The following is a 17,131-nucleotide window of genomic DNA, read 5'->3' as shown; positions in this document are numbered from 1 at the left end:
ATATTACCTTTCTTGGTTAAGAAAAGTTTCCGAATCCCATTCTATCCAAGCATAAAGGGTTTCCAAGTGTGTCCCACCTGTTTTTTTTTTTATCAGTAATTAAGAATAGATACTCAAGCCAGCCTTGAAAATTCATTAAAATAATATTTTTTATATTTTAAAAAAATTATTTTTAATATCAACGTATCAAAACATTTTAAAACATAAAAAAATTAATGATAAGTGAAAAAGAAAACTTTTTAAAATAAAGTTTCAGCAGCGTTTTTTAATACGGTACAGTGTGGTACAGTGTTGAGAATGACCGTTTTTTATTTCGGGAATCAGGGCTCGCTTAACTGGCATGTGCTGGAAAAATTCTTCCATGGGCTTAGCATTTTCAAACACCAAAACAGGGCCCACTGATAAGGTCGCTAGTCTAAGTTCAACGGCTGATAAATATTAGGTCCAATTGAAGCCCAGCTCAGAATGGGTCCAAAAATCCATTGATTGTATTGGCCATGAACATGCAAGATTTCACGAGAAGACGAACATCTAGTTAACTAAAGCTAATTTTAGCATTGAAAATACTGTGGATATAGATATTTGTATTCTTTACTAGAATAGGGTAATAATGTTTTTTTTAAAAAAAAATTAAATGTTCTCATATTGAGAGTATTTATGTCTTTTACTTTTTTAAATACAATAAAATGATAACTTTACCTTTATAGAAAAAAAATTAAAACATTCATGTAAGGGCTTTTTGGTCTTTTCACCATGTTTTTTTCTTGTTATTACCGATTTTATGAAGAGAAATTTGATCTTTTTACATAGATTAAATATTATTTAAATGGAAGAAAGTGTAGGCGCTTGTGGAACAAGCGTCAATGCTTGGGAGGCATTCGTGCACTTTGGATAGTGGCTTCTGGTGGCAAAAATTCACCTTCCGCCATGTTATTGGAAGTGTAGCTTTGTTTTTTTTTTTTTCTGTTAGTGTGGCATATGTTGGTAGTAGTGAGGTGGTTTGTTGTCGACGAGCTTTTTTTTCCCTCCCTTCTTTTCTCTCTCCTCCTTAAAAAAAATTATAATTTAACCATTTTTATTATTGATATTTCAACTTCAATCCTTATTCTTTTGATTTCTAGTTTTGTTTCTTGGCTCTTTTGTAGAAATTCTATTTGTTTTCAATTTCATCCTTCCATCTCAATTTGTCATATTATTTTTTGAATTTGGTCCTCATTCTTTTGATTTTTTAGGTCTTTTGTTGAATTGATTTTTCTTTTCAATTTCACCCCTAAATAAAATATTTATTTTTATTTCTTATTTCAATTCTGATCCTTATTCTTTTGACTATTTTTTTGTCGTTTTGTTAAATTGAATTTTCTTTTCGATTTCATCCTTTAATCAAAGAAAAAACTAATTTTGTACTTTAAATTTGATCCTCATTCTTTTAATTACTATTTTTTTATTTTTAATCCTTTTGTATAATTAATATTCTTTTTTCAATTTCATCCTTCAACATTTGAATGATTGGAATTGGGTGTCATGGTTTTTCCAGATAGAGTGTTTCTGATTTAATGATTGGGGTCACAAGTTTGAAAAGTTAATGTGAGTTGACAGTAGTTTTTTAAAAAGAAATAGGCTTTGTGATTTTTATTGTTTTATTTTCTATAGAGTTATTCTAATCTCATGACTTGGGTTACGGGTTTGGCGGGATAACCCGAGTTATATTCCTCAATTCACATGTTTTGTTGAATAGTTAGTGACAAATGAATGTCACTTAAGTATACCTACTTATTTCATTTCTTAACAAATCAAGGTTAGGTCTAACTAGATCACTAGTTTGTGTTATGTCACGGGTCAAATAAAAAAAACAAATGCTAAAAAAATATTTAGACATTGCTAATGTGATTAAAAATATATATATTTTTTAACAATGAATTCAAAATTTATTGCATATTGGACTACATGTTTTTAAGAATTTTGAGATGGTAACACACTTAACAATACATTTTTAAATATTAAAACGATAATATATTGAACCAACTTGGATTAACTCAGGTTAATCAGCGAAACTCACGGATCGGATCATGAGATCATGATAGTTTTACAAAAAGCAAATCGAAACAAATAGGAAGCTTAATGTCCAATTAACTCAATTATGAAGAATAAAATTAGTAAAAAAATCAATATTTAATTAAAAAAACTTGAATGAACCCAAGTTAACAAACGAAACTCGTAACTTAGATTGTGCATCTCACTAGATTTAATAATCTTTTATCCATGAGATTAGTTTTCATTTAATTATAAAATAATTATTTTTAAAAAATAAAAAAGAACAACCATAACAAACACGTGACATAAAGATAGAAAAAATAGGCCTAATTTTTCTAAGTTAAATAACACAAGGAGGTTTTTTATATTTATTTTAAGTTAAATTAAAAAAAATATCATGGAGTAACAAAAAAAAATTTAAAAAAAAATTCAAGGACTAAAATGTATGAAATAACAAAAAAAAAGCTAGAGTGTAAAATATAGGTAACAAAAAAACATTAAAAAAACAAAAAAACAAAGCATGCCAAACATGTCGTCTAGAGCCTTAGAATCCAATAAACAGAGGATCGTTGAAAGATCCGGGCAATGATTTATTTTTTCCAAGATTTTTATTTTCAACCTCTTTTTTTTATCCAAAAAATCTAGAAAACATCTTAAAAACCTTAATAAACCTATTTATAACCTCAAACAATCCAAAAATTAGTTCAAAAACCCATAATCAACCTGAATAAAAAATATTTCTTGAGCTTAGATCTACTATCTTAAGGAACGGTAATGTCAAAGAACATCCCAGTAAAATTTTTCTTATTGAATAAAACTCATTGGCACTAAAATCAACTATTTTAATGGTCGAAATTAATATCAATCAAAACTTTTTTTCTTTTCTATTATAATTTGACAAGATTTTTTTTCCAAACCCAAAATAAAAAATAAAAAAACTTTAAAACCATCATATATTTTCAATGCCATTTCCACCCTATTCCTCCTCCTCCCAGTTTCTTACCTGCTTAAATCCACATTGAAATTTGAGGAAGCGAGGAGGAGTACACATGTGCACTGAGTGGCATCGCCTCCCCCATTTTCTCTGTCGTAATAAATGCCGACCTAACATGCTCGCTCGCCCGCTCGCCTGTCCAAATCCTGATTTCCCTATCCTCTCTTTTTTCTCACCCAAAAGAGAGAGAAAAATCATCATCCACAAGGTTGACTTATGGAGCAACATGCACATAACCAGTCCCAGACAGAATCTTTTATCTTCAAAAGAAGCAATCGCAATGATCAAGTGTTCTCACATGCCGATCACATTGGGACCCCAAATATGGTTAAATGTCGGTCCATATAAAAAAAATACAATAAGCTCAAGATTCACCGTTAAAAGGTCTACACAACCACCGGAAAAGGACACCATCATTTCAATTCCATTTCCCCATATCTTCTACTAGCTGGAACAGGCATTCTTCCTCCCTGGCCTATACATGTTATCGGAGACAATCCAAGATCCAATCATGTGTGTGTTTTTTTTTTATTTGATGCTAGGAGGTCTTTTTAATTTAGTGTTTTTTTATTAATTTAGTTTGAATGGTGATATTTTAAATAAGATAAATCTGGTTTTAACATGAAAAAAAAATTAAGGGTAATTAGAGTGTAATAACAATTATTTTTTTAAGTATTTTTTGTTTAAAAATATATTAAAATAATTTTTTTATTTTAAAAATATTATTTTTAACACCACCATGTTAAAATAACTCAAAAATATAAAAAAATAATTCTAAATAAAATATATTTAAAAATATATATATATATATATTTTTATAAAAAAAAAACAACTTCAACCCCTTAACAAAAACACCCTCTGTCATAAAACAAATATTTTATTAGATGGAACGGTAAAGTCAGGAAAATACGAAGACAAGCTGACTCAAAAATACCATTTAACAACAAAATAATATAATAATTGATTTGACAAAGAAAACCAGACCACCAAATATGACTAAAAACGACGTCGTCACCGTTCAAACTTCTAAATCAAACCAGTTATAACTCTCGCCTCCAGGCTTCTACAACGAAAGAAAACACAGCACCTTCGTTTTTAAAACTCTCTCTCTCTCTGGATCACTAAAGCTGCGTCTCTTGAAACCCTAATTTCTCTCCCTTTCTCTAATCTGAAACCCTAACTCTAAGAAATCCCCGAACTGCCCTCTCCGCCACTAGCATTCTTGAAAAAAGTTCAAATCTTTCTACCTCCAACACTCGATTTCTACCCGAATGGACTCAGTGAGTCACCGCTCAATTAACTGAACTCAGCGAGTCACACTTTTGGTCCCTTGTTTTTACTGGCGGTGGGTTTTGTTAGGAATGTGAAAAAATGGAAGGAAATAATGGGAATTCTAGTGAAAATAGTAGTAGACCACCGATACCTCTCTCTGCTTCTACCACTACGACGTCGTGCAGACAGTGTTTTAGCATTGATCGTGTGCCTGTTAACTGTAAGAAGACTCTGGTTCGTCACAAGTCTCTTGTAAGTTTCTAAATTTTACACCTTTTTGGCATCTGGGTTTTTTTTATTTCGTGGTTAAAGAAATTGGGTTTTGGTTTTCTTTATGTTTCTGTGATTTTAATGGGTTTTTTTAGTTGGATTTCTATGTGTTGTGCGTTCTTTGTTGTTCGAGAAATTCAAGTTTGACTTTTGATTGGGTTGAATTGGTTTGTTACGTTTGATCTTGTTTTTCTTTCTTTCTAGCTTGTGTTGTTCTTTTAATATCACTATGTAATATATTTGTAATTATTGACTCTTTGAAGTGGACTCCTTGACAAGGAAGTTGTTAGTGATTTAATGAGAATGTTTTCCGAGGAGTAATGCTAATTTTGATTAAACATCTCATCCATGGTTTAACTTTTATTAAATTATGTAAGCACAAAAATCAGGTCAAGTTTAATTTTTATTAAATTATGTAAGCACTGGTGATCTACAGTTCTTGTTGCTGAGATTTTGACCTGATTTTTGTGCAGGTGAAGACAAAGACGTTGGATATCTCTGTTAAACCTCAGCTTGGTGCAGAAAATCATGATGCGGATTTCATTCCAATTATCCGTTCTGGTGCATGGGCGGATATTGGCTTTCGCTCAAGTATGGAAGATGTGTTTTTATGTGCTGACAATTTTATGAGTGATTATGGACTCAAGAATGCTATTGATGGGCCCAATTCCTTTTATGGGGTACTAGTTTCTTTCTCTTAATTCCTCATATGATTCCTTGTGTGGGACATTCAAGAAACTGTTGGCTGTTCTGTGGTTAAAATGATGTGCGAGATATTTGTGATTTCCTTGAAGCATTGGCCCTTTTTGTTTATTTATAAATTTTCTCGTATCAAAATTCTTAAAATATGCAATTCACACCATAAAATCATTTCAGTTAAGTGAATAGCAGGCTGTTAGGCAAAACTTGAGGCCTTGAAAAATATAGCCTTTTTGTTTTTGCTTGATATTCAAGAAACGCAATAGCTTTACGTTTTCTTCAATTCTGCTGGTTCGAACCATAGTTGAAAGCATCTTTTTTGTGATTATGGCTATGGGAAAAAAATATGTTTTATGTATGGTTGATCGCGAGTGCGTTGCTGGTTATAGCATTGATATCAGCTATCGTGATGACAAGTATTAGTTGAAGTCAGTTCTGTTTTTGATGGTTAGGTGTTTGATGGACATGGAGGAAAGCATGCTGCTGACTTTGCAAGCTACCATTTGCCAAGATTCATTGCTGAGGATGAAGACTTCCCCATGGAGGTTGAGAGGGTTGTTGCTTCTGCATTTCTGCAAACCGACTCTGCTTTTGAGAAGGCTTGCTCCCTGGATGCAGCCCTTGCTTCTGGAACCACTGCACTAGCAGCTCTTGTTGTTGGGAGGTTAGCTTTTATCCATCCACCAACCGACTCAGCTCTTCTTGGAGCATTTAATGCTCACCAAACTAGGCTGTGGTATATTTTATTAGTTATAGATTATTAAGAATCTTTATCCCTGGTGCTTAGTTTCACCAATTACAGTACTGTTGAGTTAAGAAACAAAGGTAGATATGAGCTATCCAAGCTATAGTTGGGCTTTTTATGAACCTGAAATAGGTTGAACCACATTCTATATTCAAAGGCAAGCCTCCATCTGGATATTTCTTAGGGAGGCTGATAATATGAGTTTATTCAAGGAAATAAAAAGGCTGCAGCTAAATGATGGTAATGCTTGCCCTTAGGTCATATCTCGAAATGCACCCATAAGAGCCATTAAGGCAGGGTCTGTGGTTTTTCTCTTAAAGTTGGGTTGTGACGACTGAGTTTTCGACTACTTAATATGCTATTTATTTCTGATGACAGGTTGTTAGTTGTGGCAAATGCTGGAGATTGTCGGGCAGTTCTATGCCGCCGTGGCAATGCCATTGACATGTCTAATGATCATAAACCAATGTGCAGCAAAGAAAGGAAGCGCATCGAGGCATCTGGGGGCTACATTTATGATGGTTATCTCAATGGACTACTCAATGTGGCTCGTGCTTTGGGAGACTGGCACATGGAAGGACTGAAAGGTAATGGCAGTGATGGTGGACCACTAAGTGCAGAGCCTGAGCTTATGACTAGGCAATTGACTGAGGAAGATGAATTCCTCATTATAGGCTGTGATGGGATTTGGGATGTGTTCAGGAGCCAAAATGCTGTGGATTTTGCTAGGCGGAGGCTTCAAGAGCACAATGACCCAGTCATGTGTAGCAAAGATCTAGTTGATGAAGCCTTGAAGAGGAAGAGTGGGGATAATTTAGCTGTTATCGTGGTTTGCTTCCAGTCTGAGCCTCCCCGAAACTTGGTTGCCCCACGTCCAAGGGTGCACAGGAGCATATCTGCCGAGGGTTTGAGGGAGTTGCAGAGCTTCTTGGATGACTTGGCAAAATGAGGCAGTAACATGTTCCTTCTCTTTCTTTCCTTCTTTTTCTAATTTAGAGTTTTAGCTGTAGTTCTAGATATTGAGAGAATTGAGTTCCAATTGTAACATATGCGGCGGTTTGTTGCTCGGTTAGAAGTTCATCTTGGCGGTTTGTTGCTCGGTTAGAAGTTCATCTTGTTTCAGCCTTTTGTTTGGCCTGATCTAGACAGTTAATTTTTTGTGAAGATGGTTTGTTGTGCGGTATTAAACTTGTTCATCAATACTTGGAGCATTTACTAGAGTGTTGTGGTTTGGGTGTTTGATTTTGTTATAATGGTGGGTTCCATCTCTCTCTCCCTCCCCCTCTCACTCGTCCTCTCGAGTCTAGAATGTTTGGTATGGAATTGAACATTTTCACTTTGTTGCTGGTGATTGCAAGCATGAATGCATTTATTCTGAACATGTACTTAACTAGATGTAGCAAGGTTTTATTGTCCAAGCATAAACATGTTTAAACAAGGAAGTTTATAGTTCAAGCAAAGTCATATAGGGCTAAAATTCAGGACATAAGATCTTGCAAGGATGATCTCTGCGAGCAGTTGTTGTAAGGTCATGAATTTGAGCTTTTACTAAATTTAGGAGATGATCACAACCACCAGGCACCAGTCCTAGGTCCTCTCACACACTTTCTTCCATCCTCAACACCTTTAAATGCTAAATTGATTACCTCATAAATACTACGACTTGAGCCTTGAAAAGTCCCCTCAGACTCAGAGAGGACCCCTACCATGTTAGGAAAAGAAGATGGGCCAAAGAAGTGAATGTTTTGAAACTAACACTATGTATGGCAAAAAACTATTGTTTCCCATTTTATTTTTCTTTCTTTCATAGACATAACCTTTTAGACAGGTTTGGCATGGATCTGCTTTCGCGCGCGCGCAGACACAAACCACATTTCCAACATGAGCAAAAATTATGATCAATAGAACTTGAAGCAATGATAAATTTCTGATTGCTTTATACATTTATCTATGTAGAAAAGCAGAAAAAAATCTCATCTTCTCTGGAAGTTAAATGCTCTAATGGAGAATGCAAAGGTGAATGCAAATAGCACACAGATCCCAACAATTACGATTGCACAAGTTCCAACAAAGTCGTGCCGAAAACCGAAATAATTCCTCACGAAATCTTCTACTGTTTCATCACCCTCTAGTTTATCCTTGATGTCTCCATATTGCGAAGCAATCAATCCATAGAGGGTCCAAGAGATCGGACATGCCCAGAAGTACCATCTCCACCAGATAGGAATCCTCTGTCAGAAACAAGAGTTAATCATCTTAGTCCTGGTCTGTTTTTTATTTAGATTAGGTGGTATAGAAACACAAAGGAGGGTAAGTTACCGTTCGAGGAACAATGAATCCCGAGAAAAGATTCCATATTGCGTAGAAAGCAGATGAAACTATAGCAGCAACATTGTGGTTTGGCGTGACGGCGACAGTCATCATGCCATAGAAAGTCATGTATAATAAAGTGAAGTACATGAAGAAGATGTACCAAAAGAACTTGCTAACTGTCCAATCAAAACCAATCATGGTGTACACTATAACTCCATATATGAGAGTCTGAACTAAAACGTATGGGATTTCAATCATAACCTGCATAGAAAAACAAATGATTAGGTGAGGGAACCTTGCGGTTGATTTTCCTGGAATCTCAAAACAAGCATCAAGCAGTCTCTTCTGCATGTTTCCTGTATTTATATACCTTAAATCTTGACAGATGGATAATGCATTGATGAATTAATCAATTCCTTTCCACGAAGACAAAAAGGCTGATTAACAAAATCAATTTACCTGTGCAAAGGCATATGGCAATGCAGAATACATTCCTGCTGCTCTTTCTCTGTAAAATACTGTTCTCTCAATAGCAACAACTGGCTGCACTGATGTAGCATTCTGTACCCCTATGAAAAGAACAGCGGCGTACATAGAACCCATCGAATTAAAGATATCTTGTCTGTTCCTTCTGCAGTTCAGAACATTTCATTTATGTTAGAGAGCAAAAGAGGGGGGGGGGGGGGGGGGGTTAGCCCTTGTGTAAAGAATATGCTGCACTTCTATGTACCTTTTGGAGCCCATGTCCCAAAATATTGTCCCAAACATTAAAGCTATGAATGTTGTGAATAACAGTCTGACTGCAGTGTATGGCGGGTTGCGCCAATATGACCAGTGCTGCTTCCATAGGCAAGCCATACACTGGGTGAAGAAGGAATGCGAATACTGAGTAGGGAAGTAAAGATCGTTTGAACCCGGCGGTGGAGAGCTTAGTTCCTTGATCAATGCTTTGTTTCTCCTGAATAATTCACTGAAAATTGTCAGTAACCTTGTAACATTGTGTGCATCAGAAAATGATAGATTCTTATGAAGCTTCACCTCTTTTTCTTTAAATACATTTCCAATTATAGCAGTTTTCAACTCAAAATATAAACACGGTCCATAAAGTTCTCTTTCATTTTTCCACCCTCTCCTATTTTTATTTTTTATTTTTATTTTTTTATAAATAAAGGAAATGTGAGGCGGTCTGACCTGAATAGTTCTGAATTCTTGTAGATATCAGTGAAGTCAACCCCGAGAAGAGCTTCTTGTGCTGCTGAAGTAACCTCCAACATCCAAGTTGCAGGATTGTGACCATCCTTAATCTTTGGAACTCCCTCAATTTCCTTGGTAAAGTTCAAGTCCTCAATGTCAGCATTTTAGCAACAAGGTAAGATTCGAGTATCTTCTGTATCAAGCAAATTATCCTAACCTCAAGATACTTGATTAGATGGCAAGCATGGCGGCCTACTGGACCAACATAAATTTCCTCACCTCCCCGTTTCAACAAAAATAGCTACAATGTGAAAATAACGGATTAGAGCATCTAAAAAGATGACAGAAACTCGTTTGATAGTTCCATTAGAGTGAGAAATATGTCTCACCTCATCAAAAGCATCGAATATGTCTATGCTTGGCTGGTGTATTGTGCACACTACAGTTCTCCCAGTATCCACCGTGTTCCTCACTGTTCTCATAACTATGGCTGCTGCCCTGGCATCAAGGCCAGAGGTTGGCTCATCCATGAAAATTATGGATGGATTAGCAACAAGCTCAACTGCAATTGTCAACCTCTTGCGCTGCTCGGTAGAGAGACCATTCACACCAGGCAATCCAACAAGCGCTTCTCTTAAAGGGTTTAACTCCACAAGCTCCACGACTTCCTCAATGAACATCTGCAACACATTGATTGAATTTAGAGTCATTAACCTGATGGCTGAAGAAAACAGAAAAGTTGTAGTATCGTGCTGCATCCTTGATTTTGGATGCCTTTTCGTTCATCCCTCCCTCCGTGTTCTACAATAAAAATAAGAAAAAGAATGAAATGTACCTTTCTTGTCTCTGAATCGACATCGGGGGAAAGTCGAAGCCATGCAGAATAAACCAAGGATTCATAGACAGTAACATGAGGGGAATGGATATCCATTTGTTCACAGTATCCTGAAATCCGAGCAAATGTTTGTTGGTTTTTTGGATACCCTGATATAGAGATTCTTCCTTCAATATAACCACCGGTTTTTCTTCCAGATAACACATCCATTAGAGTGGTCTTTCCAGCACCACTAACACCCATTAGAGCTGTTAGGACTCCCGGCCTGAAAGCACCACTGACACCCTTCAAAAGTTCCAGACGATCCTCAAGAATTCCTTGAGCCTTCATTTCCTGCAAGATTGGCACAAAAGTCAGGATGCACACCTTCAGCACTTCAATAGAATGGTTGCAAAAGAGCAAATATAATACCAGAACTCAATAACTATTTTGAAATTTAGAGACTTCCTACAGATTCAGAAATTCTTTACGTAATGACATCGGGAGAATTACATAGCAAATTAATTCATCCATAATGTCATTAACTCCCAGAAAGTTCAGCATTTTCATTTGCTCTTTAAGGTTGCTGATATCTACGTTGTACTTCATAATTAAAGAGCCTTAAGGTACCTGTGGCATGTCTACCGAATATCTGATCTCATCGAAAGTGATAGAAAGGGGTTGAAAAGGGAGAACCATTCCTCGCTTATTTTGACTGGCATCACCAAAGCTATGCATTCTTAAAGATGGTGGCCTGGCTGAGGAACTTCGTCTGCTGTCAATCCCTCTTACTGCAATGTATTCAGAAGGTTTAACTTCGAGCTTCCTTCATACAAGATAGAAAAGAAGCAACTATCTATATAGGTTAGTCTATTGACCTACCTGAAGAGCTCTTTCCTCTTGTTGATAGTTCAATCAACTCTCCAGTTCTGTTAGCATTTCTCTCAGCCAAGGCCTCTTTTGATAACATTGCCTGGGGCTTCCCGAATGCTGCAATCAATTCAATCATCAGAATGGTGGGCTCAACTTTCAAAACTGAACATGTAAATGTAGATACTCACGGTTGAGATATTTTAGAGCCAAGGTGAAAAGGAAGTTGAACAGCAAGGTATATCCTATCAAAGCTCCTATTCCAATCCAATACCAATGTGCTTCTGGGAAAATTCCGCGAGACTTCAAGACAACAACTCCTAATGACTCTGTTGAATTAGGAGGAATCTGTGGCACGGATATTTCCAATTATTAGTATTAGTATTAGCTGAAGCATTTTCTTCGAGTCTTCAATGTGCGTGTGTGTGTTTTCCTGTCATCAGAGTTCAAGAACATGAAGCTTCTTACATGTCTCCAACTATGCCCAAGAAATTCATTGACAGACGCCGCATTCTGCACATACATTAACGGCGAGACCCAGTAGCCCCATATCCACCATGGCTTCACATTATCTAATGCAAAAGAATATTGGGTTCACAATCAGAATTTAATCTCATCACACTTAACAAAATAAATAAGAGTAAATGTATCCAAGCCACCTCTTGATAAGATGAATCCTCCCAAAACTAGTACTGCAAGGAATGCAAATGAACCAAATGTATTTGCTACAATTATGTTCCTTCCTAGTGCTCCCGTCATTCGGAACAGCCCAGATGACATCTGGTTAGCCAACACAAATATCAAGTACTGCTTGAAAAACCTGCCATGAAGAGCTTTCAGCAAATTCTGGAAGTCCAAGGGACTAGAAAACATATTCATTGACAAGTTCCATTTTCTCACCTTCCAATGTTTGGATCAAAGCCTATAACATAATATGTCATGATCGTCCATATGGCAACTTCTACAAACGTGATTGGGATCTTGAGAATCCATGTAGGTATGGCATATGCCCAGGGAGGATAGAAGAGAAGGTCTCTTTGCTTGTAAAAAATAGGAAGCTTCATGATGGTCATGGCAAGCTCTGAGAAGCCATTGAACATGATGACAATGATAGCGAAGAAAAGAGCGCCGAGATAAATCCCACCATCCACTATTGTGTTGCGATGCATCTCCGTTCTTAGAAATATAGTCATTGTTATGGAAGCTAAGATAATAAGCTGAAAATGAAGGAAGAACAAGTTATTATTGTCACAACAATGAAGCGCTTGAAGTTTATTCTAGTTTTGAACATATGCAAATCCTTGAGAGCACAGAATTTGATCTTATGAATGGAATGGCTACGATTTCTGAAAACAAGAAAAAGAATCCTCACTTGTGTGAATTTGAAAATGTAGACAAATGAGTTCCTTTTCATGAGCAAAAATTCTCTTGAAATGCAAGCTTTCAAGAGTTCCTTCTTGCTGACACCATACTTCTCAGTTGTTAGAGCAGCAGGGTGGCTTTTGGACTTGTCAAATGGTGTAGCAAGTTCATCACCTAGTTTTCGGCCAATATGAAATGATTGGAATGCTTCAGAAAATTCCTTGGCTGAAACAAAGCTGTAAGGCTGATCTCTACATGCCCAGTACTGCTCTTGATCTTTCCTTGATGTCACCTATTTGATATCACCAGAAAAAAGTTTATAAACAAGCTCAAAGCTGTTCCAAGATCTGTAAGGGAAATATGTCATTTGAAGTTATGGCTAGAATTACTTCTTGTAAGAAGTCAGCAACTCCTTTCCTCTCCGGACATTTAAAGCCCAATGATTCAAAGAATTCAAGAACATTTTCGCGTGGACCTTGGTAAATAATCAGTCCTTCCGACAGCAGAATTATGTCATCGAAAAGATCATAAGTTTCTGGTGCTGGTTGAAGAAGAGAGATGAAAGTAGTTCCATTGAGAATGTGTGTTGTTTGCCTGAGTGAGTTCGCTATTTGGAATGTTGTTGAGCTGTCCAAACCAGTTGATATCTCATCCATGAAAAGTGCTCTTGCTGGTCCAACTAGCATCTCACCTACATCACATAGATAGACCAGAAAACACCCAGTTCTGGTTTATGCTCATAAGAAATTACTCCCAACAATAACAAAAAGTTGCCTTATGTTTAACCTGTTGTGAGTCGCTTCTTTTGTCCGCCAGAGATGCCTCGTATCATTTCGTCACCCACCATGGTATCAGCACATATATCAAGTCCTAAAATCTGTTGATTTGTAGAAGCAGAAGGATTAGTTATATCCATATGTGTATCTTTGTGTAATCCTGCAACTCCCTGGCCTAGTTAGATTTGCATCCAGTACCTTGAGAATATAATCTGTTGTTACAGTAGTCTCCTGCCCTTCTAGAGCTGCTGCCTGTAGAATCCAAATGTTTAGGGCATATTTTAATGATGAAAACACTTTTCTCACTATGATTATGGACTCAATTCTATTGCAGTCCATCCTCACCTTCATGAAAATATCAATGTCAGGATCTGGTTTGATATTTGCTTCCCTCTCCCTCCTTGATAATTCAGTTAACATCTCTGCATAATTTCACAATCCCACAGTAATTCAAATCAAATCCTTTATTGATTAAACAATTGCTATGCTGAAACAATGGTGTTTTACTGACCATAACGTGGTCCAACCCCCTGACATCTTGCAGAGAAAGACAGTGTTTCTCTCACAGTCATTTCTCCTATATGAAGATCATATTGACTTATGTAAGCTGATGTCCTCTGTGGTACGAACTCTGCCATCCCATGTCCATTGTAAGTAACGCTTCCTGAACTCTGAAATTTCACAAATATCAAGGTCAGATCACAAGGCAAAAAACAATTTCTTAAAAACAAATACCGAAAATCCGTGACTCCTTACTTTCAAATCTTTACCAAGTTTTCCAGCCAACGCCAATAGTAATGTGGTCTTGCCTGAGCTAGGAGGGCCTAAAAGTAGTGTCATTCTGCAAAACTTGAATATGAGAAACCAACCATTTTGCAGCATTCTCTATATAAATATACTGCAAACTTAATATTTTCACTGACCTTCGCGGCTTGATGATCCCACTGAGATCATGAAGAATGGGAAATGGTTGCTTTCTACTTGGAAGTATGTGAAGGAAACTCAAGAACCCCTTCGGAGATAGGAAGAATACAGGACAATCAGTGAATTCAATTCACAAAACTGGAGGAAATTTTAGCCGAGTTAAAAAGACAACAAATCAAGCATGATTTCTATAGCAGCTTTTGTACCTCTAGCATATTAGCAGAGAAGTTGAAAATCGTAGGCAATGCTCTACCCCCAACATAAGCTTCTGCTTCGATACTTAAATGTTCAAACCTGACTTCAATTGTTGGTATATCCAGTCCAACTCTGTGTTTCCAAAACCAGTTTAGAGAAAAAAAAAACAGAAGCAGCAATGTATCAAAAAGAAAAAGAAAATCTTTCAGGAACTGGGATGAATTTGAAGTTTCAAGATCCAATACCTGTGAATCCTTTCTTTGAGCTTCAACAAGAATCTCTCATTATCTTCTTCAGCAATTTTAACTAGCCTCTCCACTAAATTCCTTTTCTCTATCAAACCAAGGCTTGCTATATCAATCTCTCTTGCTTGACCTTCTTCTTCAGTTAATATACCTCTTCTCATACGTAAACAAGTAGGGAGTTTTTCTATAGCAGCCCATTTTAGAGCTTCTTCATCATCTTCATCACGAGAGGACCTTGAAAAAACGTCCAAGGTACTATTCCTCCATATATTAGAAGAACTGCTTAAACGTGCGCTGCTTACTCTGTATATATCACCTCCACCATCCATTCTTTTTCTCTTTCAAAATGTTGCCAATATCATTCAAACATGAACAACTTTTGAAGTTTCTCCAACTTTCATGCAAGAAAAACAAGGCACGCGAACTTTGTAATAACTCAAGGAGTTCGATCAGTAGCTTGGCATAAGGTATGGGCACTCTCTGTCTTCTCAATTTCAAGTGTTCATGGTGGAGAGAGTAGGGACAACAAGATGCCTGTCTTCTCTGTCCTTTCAGTCGAAGAATTGACGTGAGTTTTAATAATTTGAAGATGCTTTGTATGCAAGAAATGGCACTTTCTATATATATATATATATATATATATATATATATATATATATATATATATATATATATATATATATATGAGAGTTAGAACATCACATATTATATAATTAATTTATGAAATATAAGCTATTGAATAATATTTTGATGTATAATGTTACTTATGATAAAAAGGGATTTCTTTATTATTATTATTTCTTCAAATTTCTTGAAGAAATTGAGTAAAAACAACATTATTTATACCATCGATTTCTTAATGGATTTTCTTGTTATTATAATTAGTGTGATTTTTCTTTTTTTATATATATATATATATATATATATATATATATATATATATATATATATATATAGTGAGATGGTGTCATCATGAATCAAGAGATTGCTAATTGCTTTCTTGATCCTAGAAAAATATTGTTTTAATAACCTTCTTTGTTAATATAATGACAACTGAAGACTTACATGTTTGTTAATTTCAAGGCTTATGGAATTAGATAAGGTGCGCGCAAACTGACCCGAACACCCACGTTAATAACAAAAAAAAAAAAAACAATGCAATATAATACCTTAATTAATAATTTAATAACTCCTATCTACAGATTTCCAAAATTTCTAACACTTAACAATAAAAATAAAATAGATAGAAACAATTTAAAATTGGATCTCTAAGCATCTTATCTTTCTTGGAGTTAATTTAGAAATCTGAAGTACAAGTTACCCTTGAAGAGCATGTGTTTAGGTGAGAAATGGGCTAATAAATTATTTTCAATCTCAATGGATTGCCTTATGATCTTGAACAGTCAAGATCTTTCTAGAAATCCGCAACCAATTTAATTTTCGTAAAATCAATGAAGATGAAATGAAAAGATTCGAAAAATAATTAAAATAATGTTTCCCACTTTTGAAGGTTCCTTAACAGTTAATTATTGGCTGAGTTTCAAAGTTCTTATGTACCGATTTACTTAAAATTTTATATTAATAAATCTGTGGTATTGCAATTCATCTTCAAAAATTCCCCTGAAGATCTATGCAATGCCTATTATTAAATAATTTTACAACAAATTAAATTCTTTAAAATAGTGATAGAATTAATTATGGACCGACAAGAGTTGCAGATGGCCACCAAACCTTGACAAGCTGATGCATGTGCAACGTGGAAACAACTATTCTAAGATTTATTATTACTATTATTATTAATTACCAGAAAAACTAAAACACATCGTGTTTCACCGTGAATTATACATAGTACAATCCATAATAAAACTACTATTCTAATTTTGGTGGGCAAGCTTGAGTTTAGGGGATATAAGAGCTTTTTTCATAAAGTTTATTAATAATTACATTAAAGAAGGGTGTTAATCAATAATTTCATGTTTTTTTTTCTACAGCATAATTACTAAATGATCCTTGAAAATTTGTTCCCTTGGGTCAAGGGTTTTTTGGGGTTTTTATATTTTTATGTAGGTCAATTACTTAAATATCCCTAAATAATAAGCTCTCTTTACTATTGATGCAAGGTCATTTTAGGTTTTTTGCTATGATTTTTTTGTAATTCTCATGTGTGATTAGGAGAGATTTGATATATATATATATATATATATATAAAAAAAAGTGGCTAACACGTGCTATGCACGTGTCAATAAATGAGCTCCGCTCGTGCCCTTACACAACATTGAATTCCACTTTCTGAGGCGGCGTTTGATGCGTCTCGCCACCCTTGTCATGGTGGTGAGGCGCGTGTTCTCCGACGACATGCAAATGAGCTTCGGCAAAGAGTTATTCCCTTCCTCTTTTTTTTTTCTCTCTCCTCCTATAATTGTGCTG

The 17,131-nt window shown here is 35.5% G+C and overlaps 2 protein-coding genes across 2 annotated transcripts; one reads left to right on the top strand and one right to left on the bottom strand.

The window, feature by feature from the left end:
• Positions 1-4,067: 4,067 nt before the first annotated feature.
• LOC7462968 (probable protein phosphatase 2C 22) lies at positions 4,068-7,264 on the top strand. The gene is made up of 4 exons (XM_002324236.4): positions 4,068-4,549; positions 5,041-5,247; positions 5,719-5,930; positions 6,390-7,264. Exons 1-4 carry the CDS (start codon positions 4,397-4,399, stop codon positions 6,958-6,960), a joined length of 1,143 nt encoding a protein of 380 aa, XP_002324272.2. The 5' UTR covers positions 4,068-4,396; the 3' UTR covers positions 6,961-7,264.
• Positions 7,265-7,893: 629 nt separating this feature from the next.
• On the bottom strand, positions 7,894-15,283 carry LOC7459004 (pleiotropic drug resistance protein 1). The gene is made up of 24 exons (XM_024589925.2): positions 14,705-15,283; positions 14,471-14,591; positions 14,264-14,352; positions 14,097-14,181; positions 13,852-14,011; positions 13,686-13,762; positions 13,539-13,592; positions 13,351-13,441; positions 12,954-13,255; positions 12,575-12,856; positions 12,103-12,419; positions 11,862-12,022; positions 11,671-11,774; positions 11,394-11,550; positions 11,215-11,322; positions 10,963-11,123; positions 10,354-10,686; positions 9,908-10,198; positions 9,736-9,819; positions 9,516-9,649; positions 9,055-9,282; positions 8,784-8,955; positions 8,331-8,585; positions 7,894-8,242 (listed from the first exon to the last, which is right to left on the bottom strand). Exons 1-24 carry the CDS (start codon positions 15,031-15,033, stop codon positions 7,985-7,987), a joined length of 4,353 nt encoding a protein of 1,450 aa, XP_024445693.1. The 5' UTR covers positions 15,034-15,283; the 3' UTR covers positions 7,894-7,984.
• Between the last annotated feature and the right edge of the window lie 1,848 nt (positions 15,284-17,131).

Source organism: Populus trichocarpa, chromosome 18 (assembly GCF_000002775.5).
Source record: "Populus trichocarpa isolate Nisqually-1 chromosome 18, P.trichocarpa_v4.1, whole genome shotgun sequence".
NCBI lineage: Eukaryota > Viridiplantae > Streptophyta > Magnoliopsida > Malpighiales > Salicaceae > Populus > Populus trichocarpa.
The sequence above is the reverse complement of the archived record's forward strand: the minus strand, read 5'-3'. Positions and strand labels throughout refer to the sequence as shown.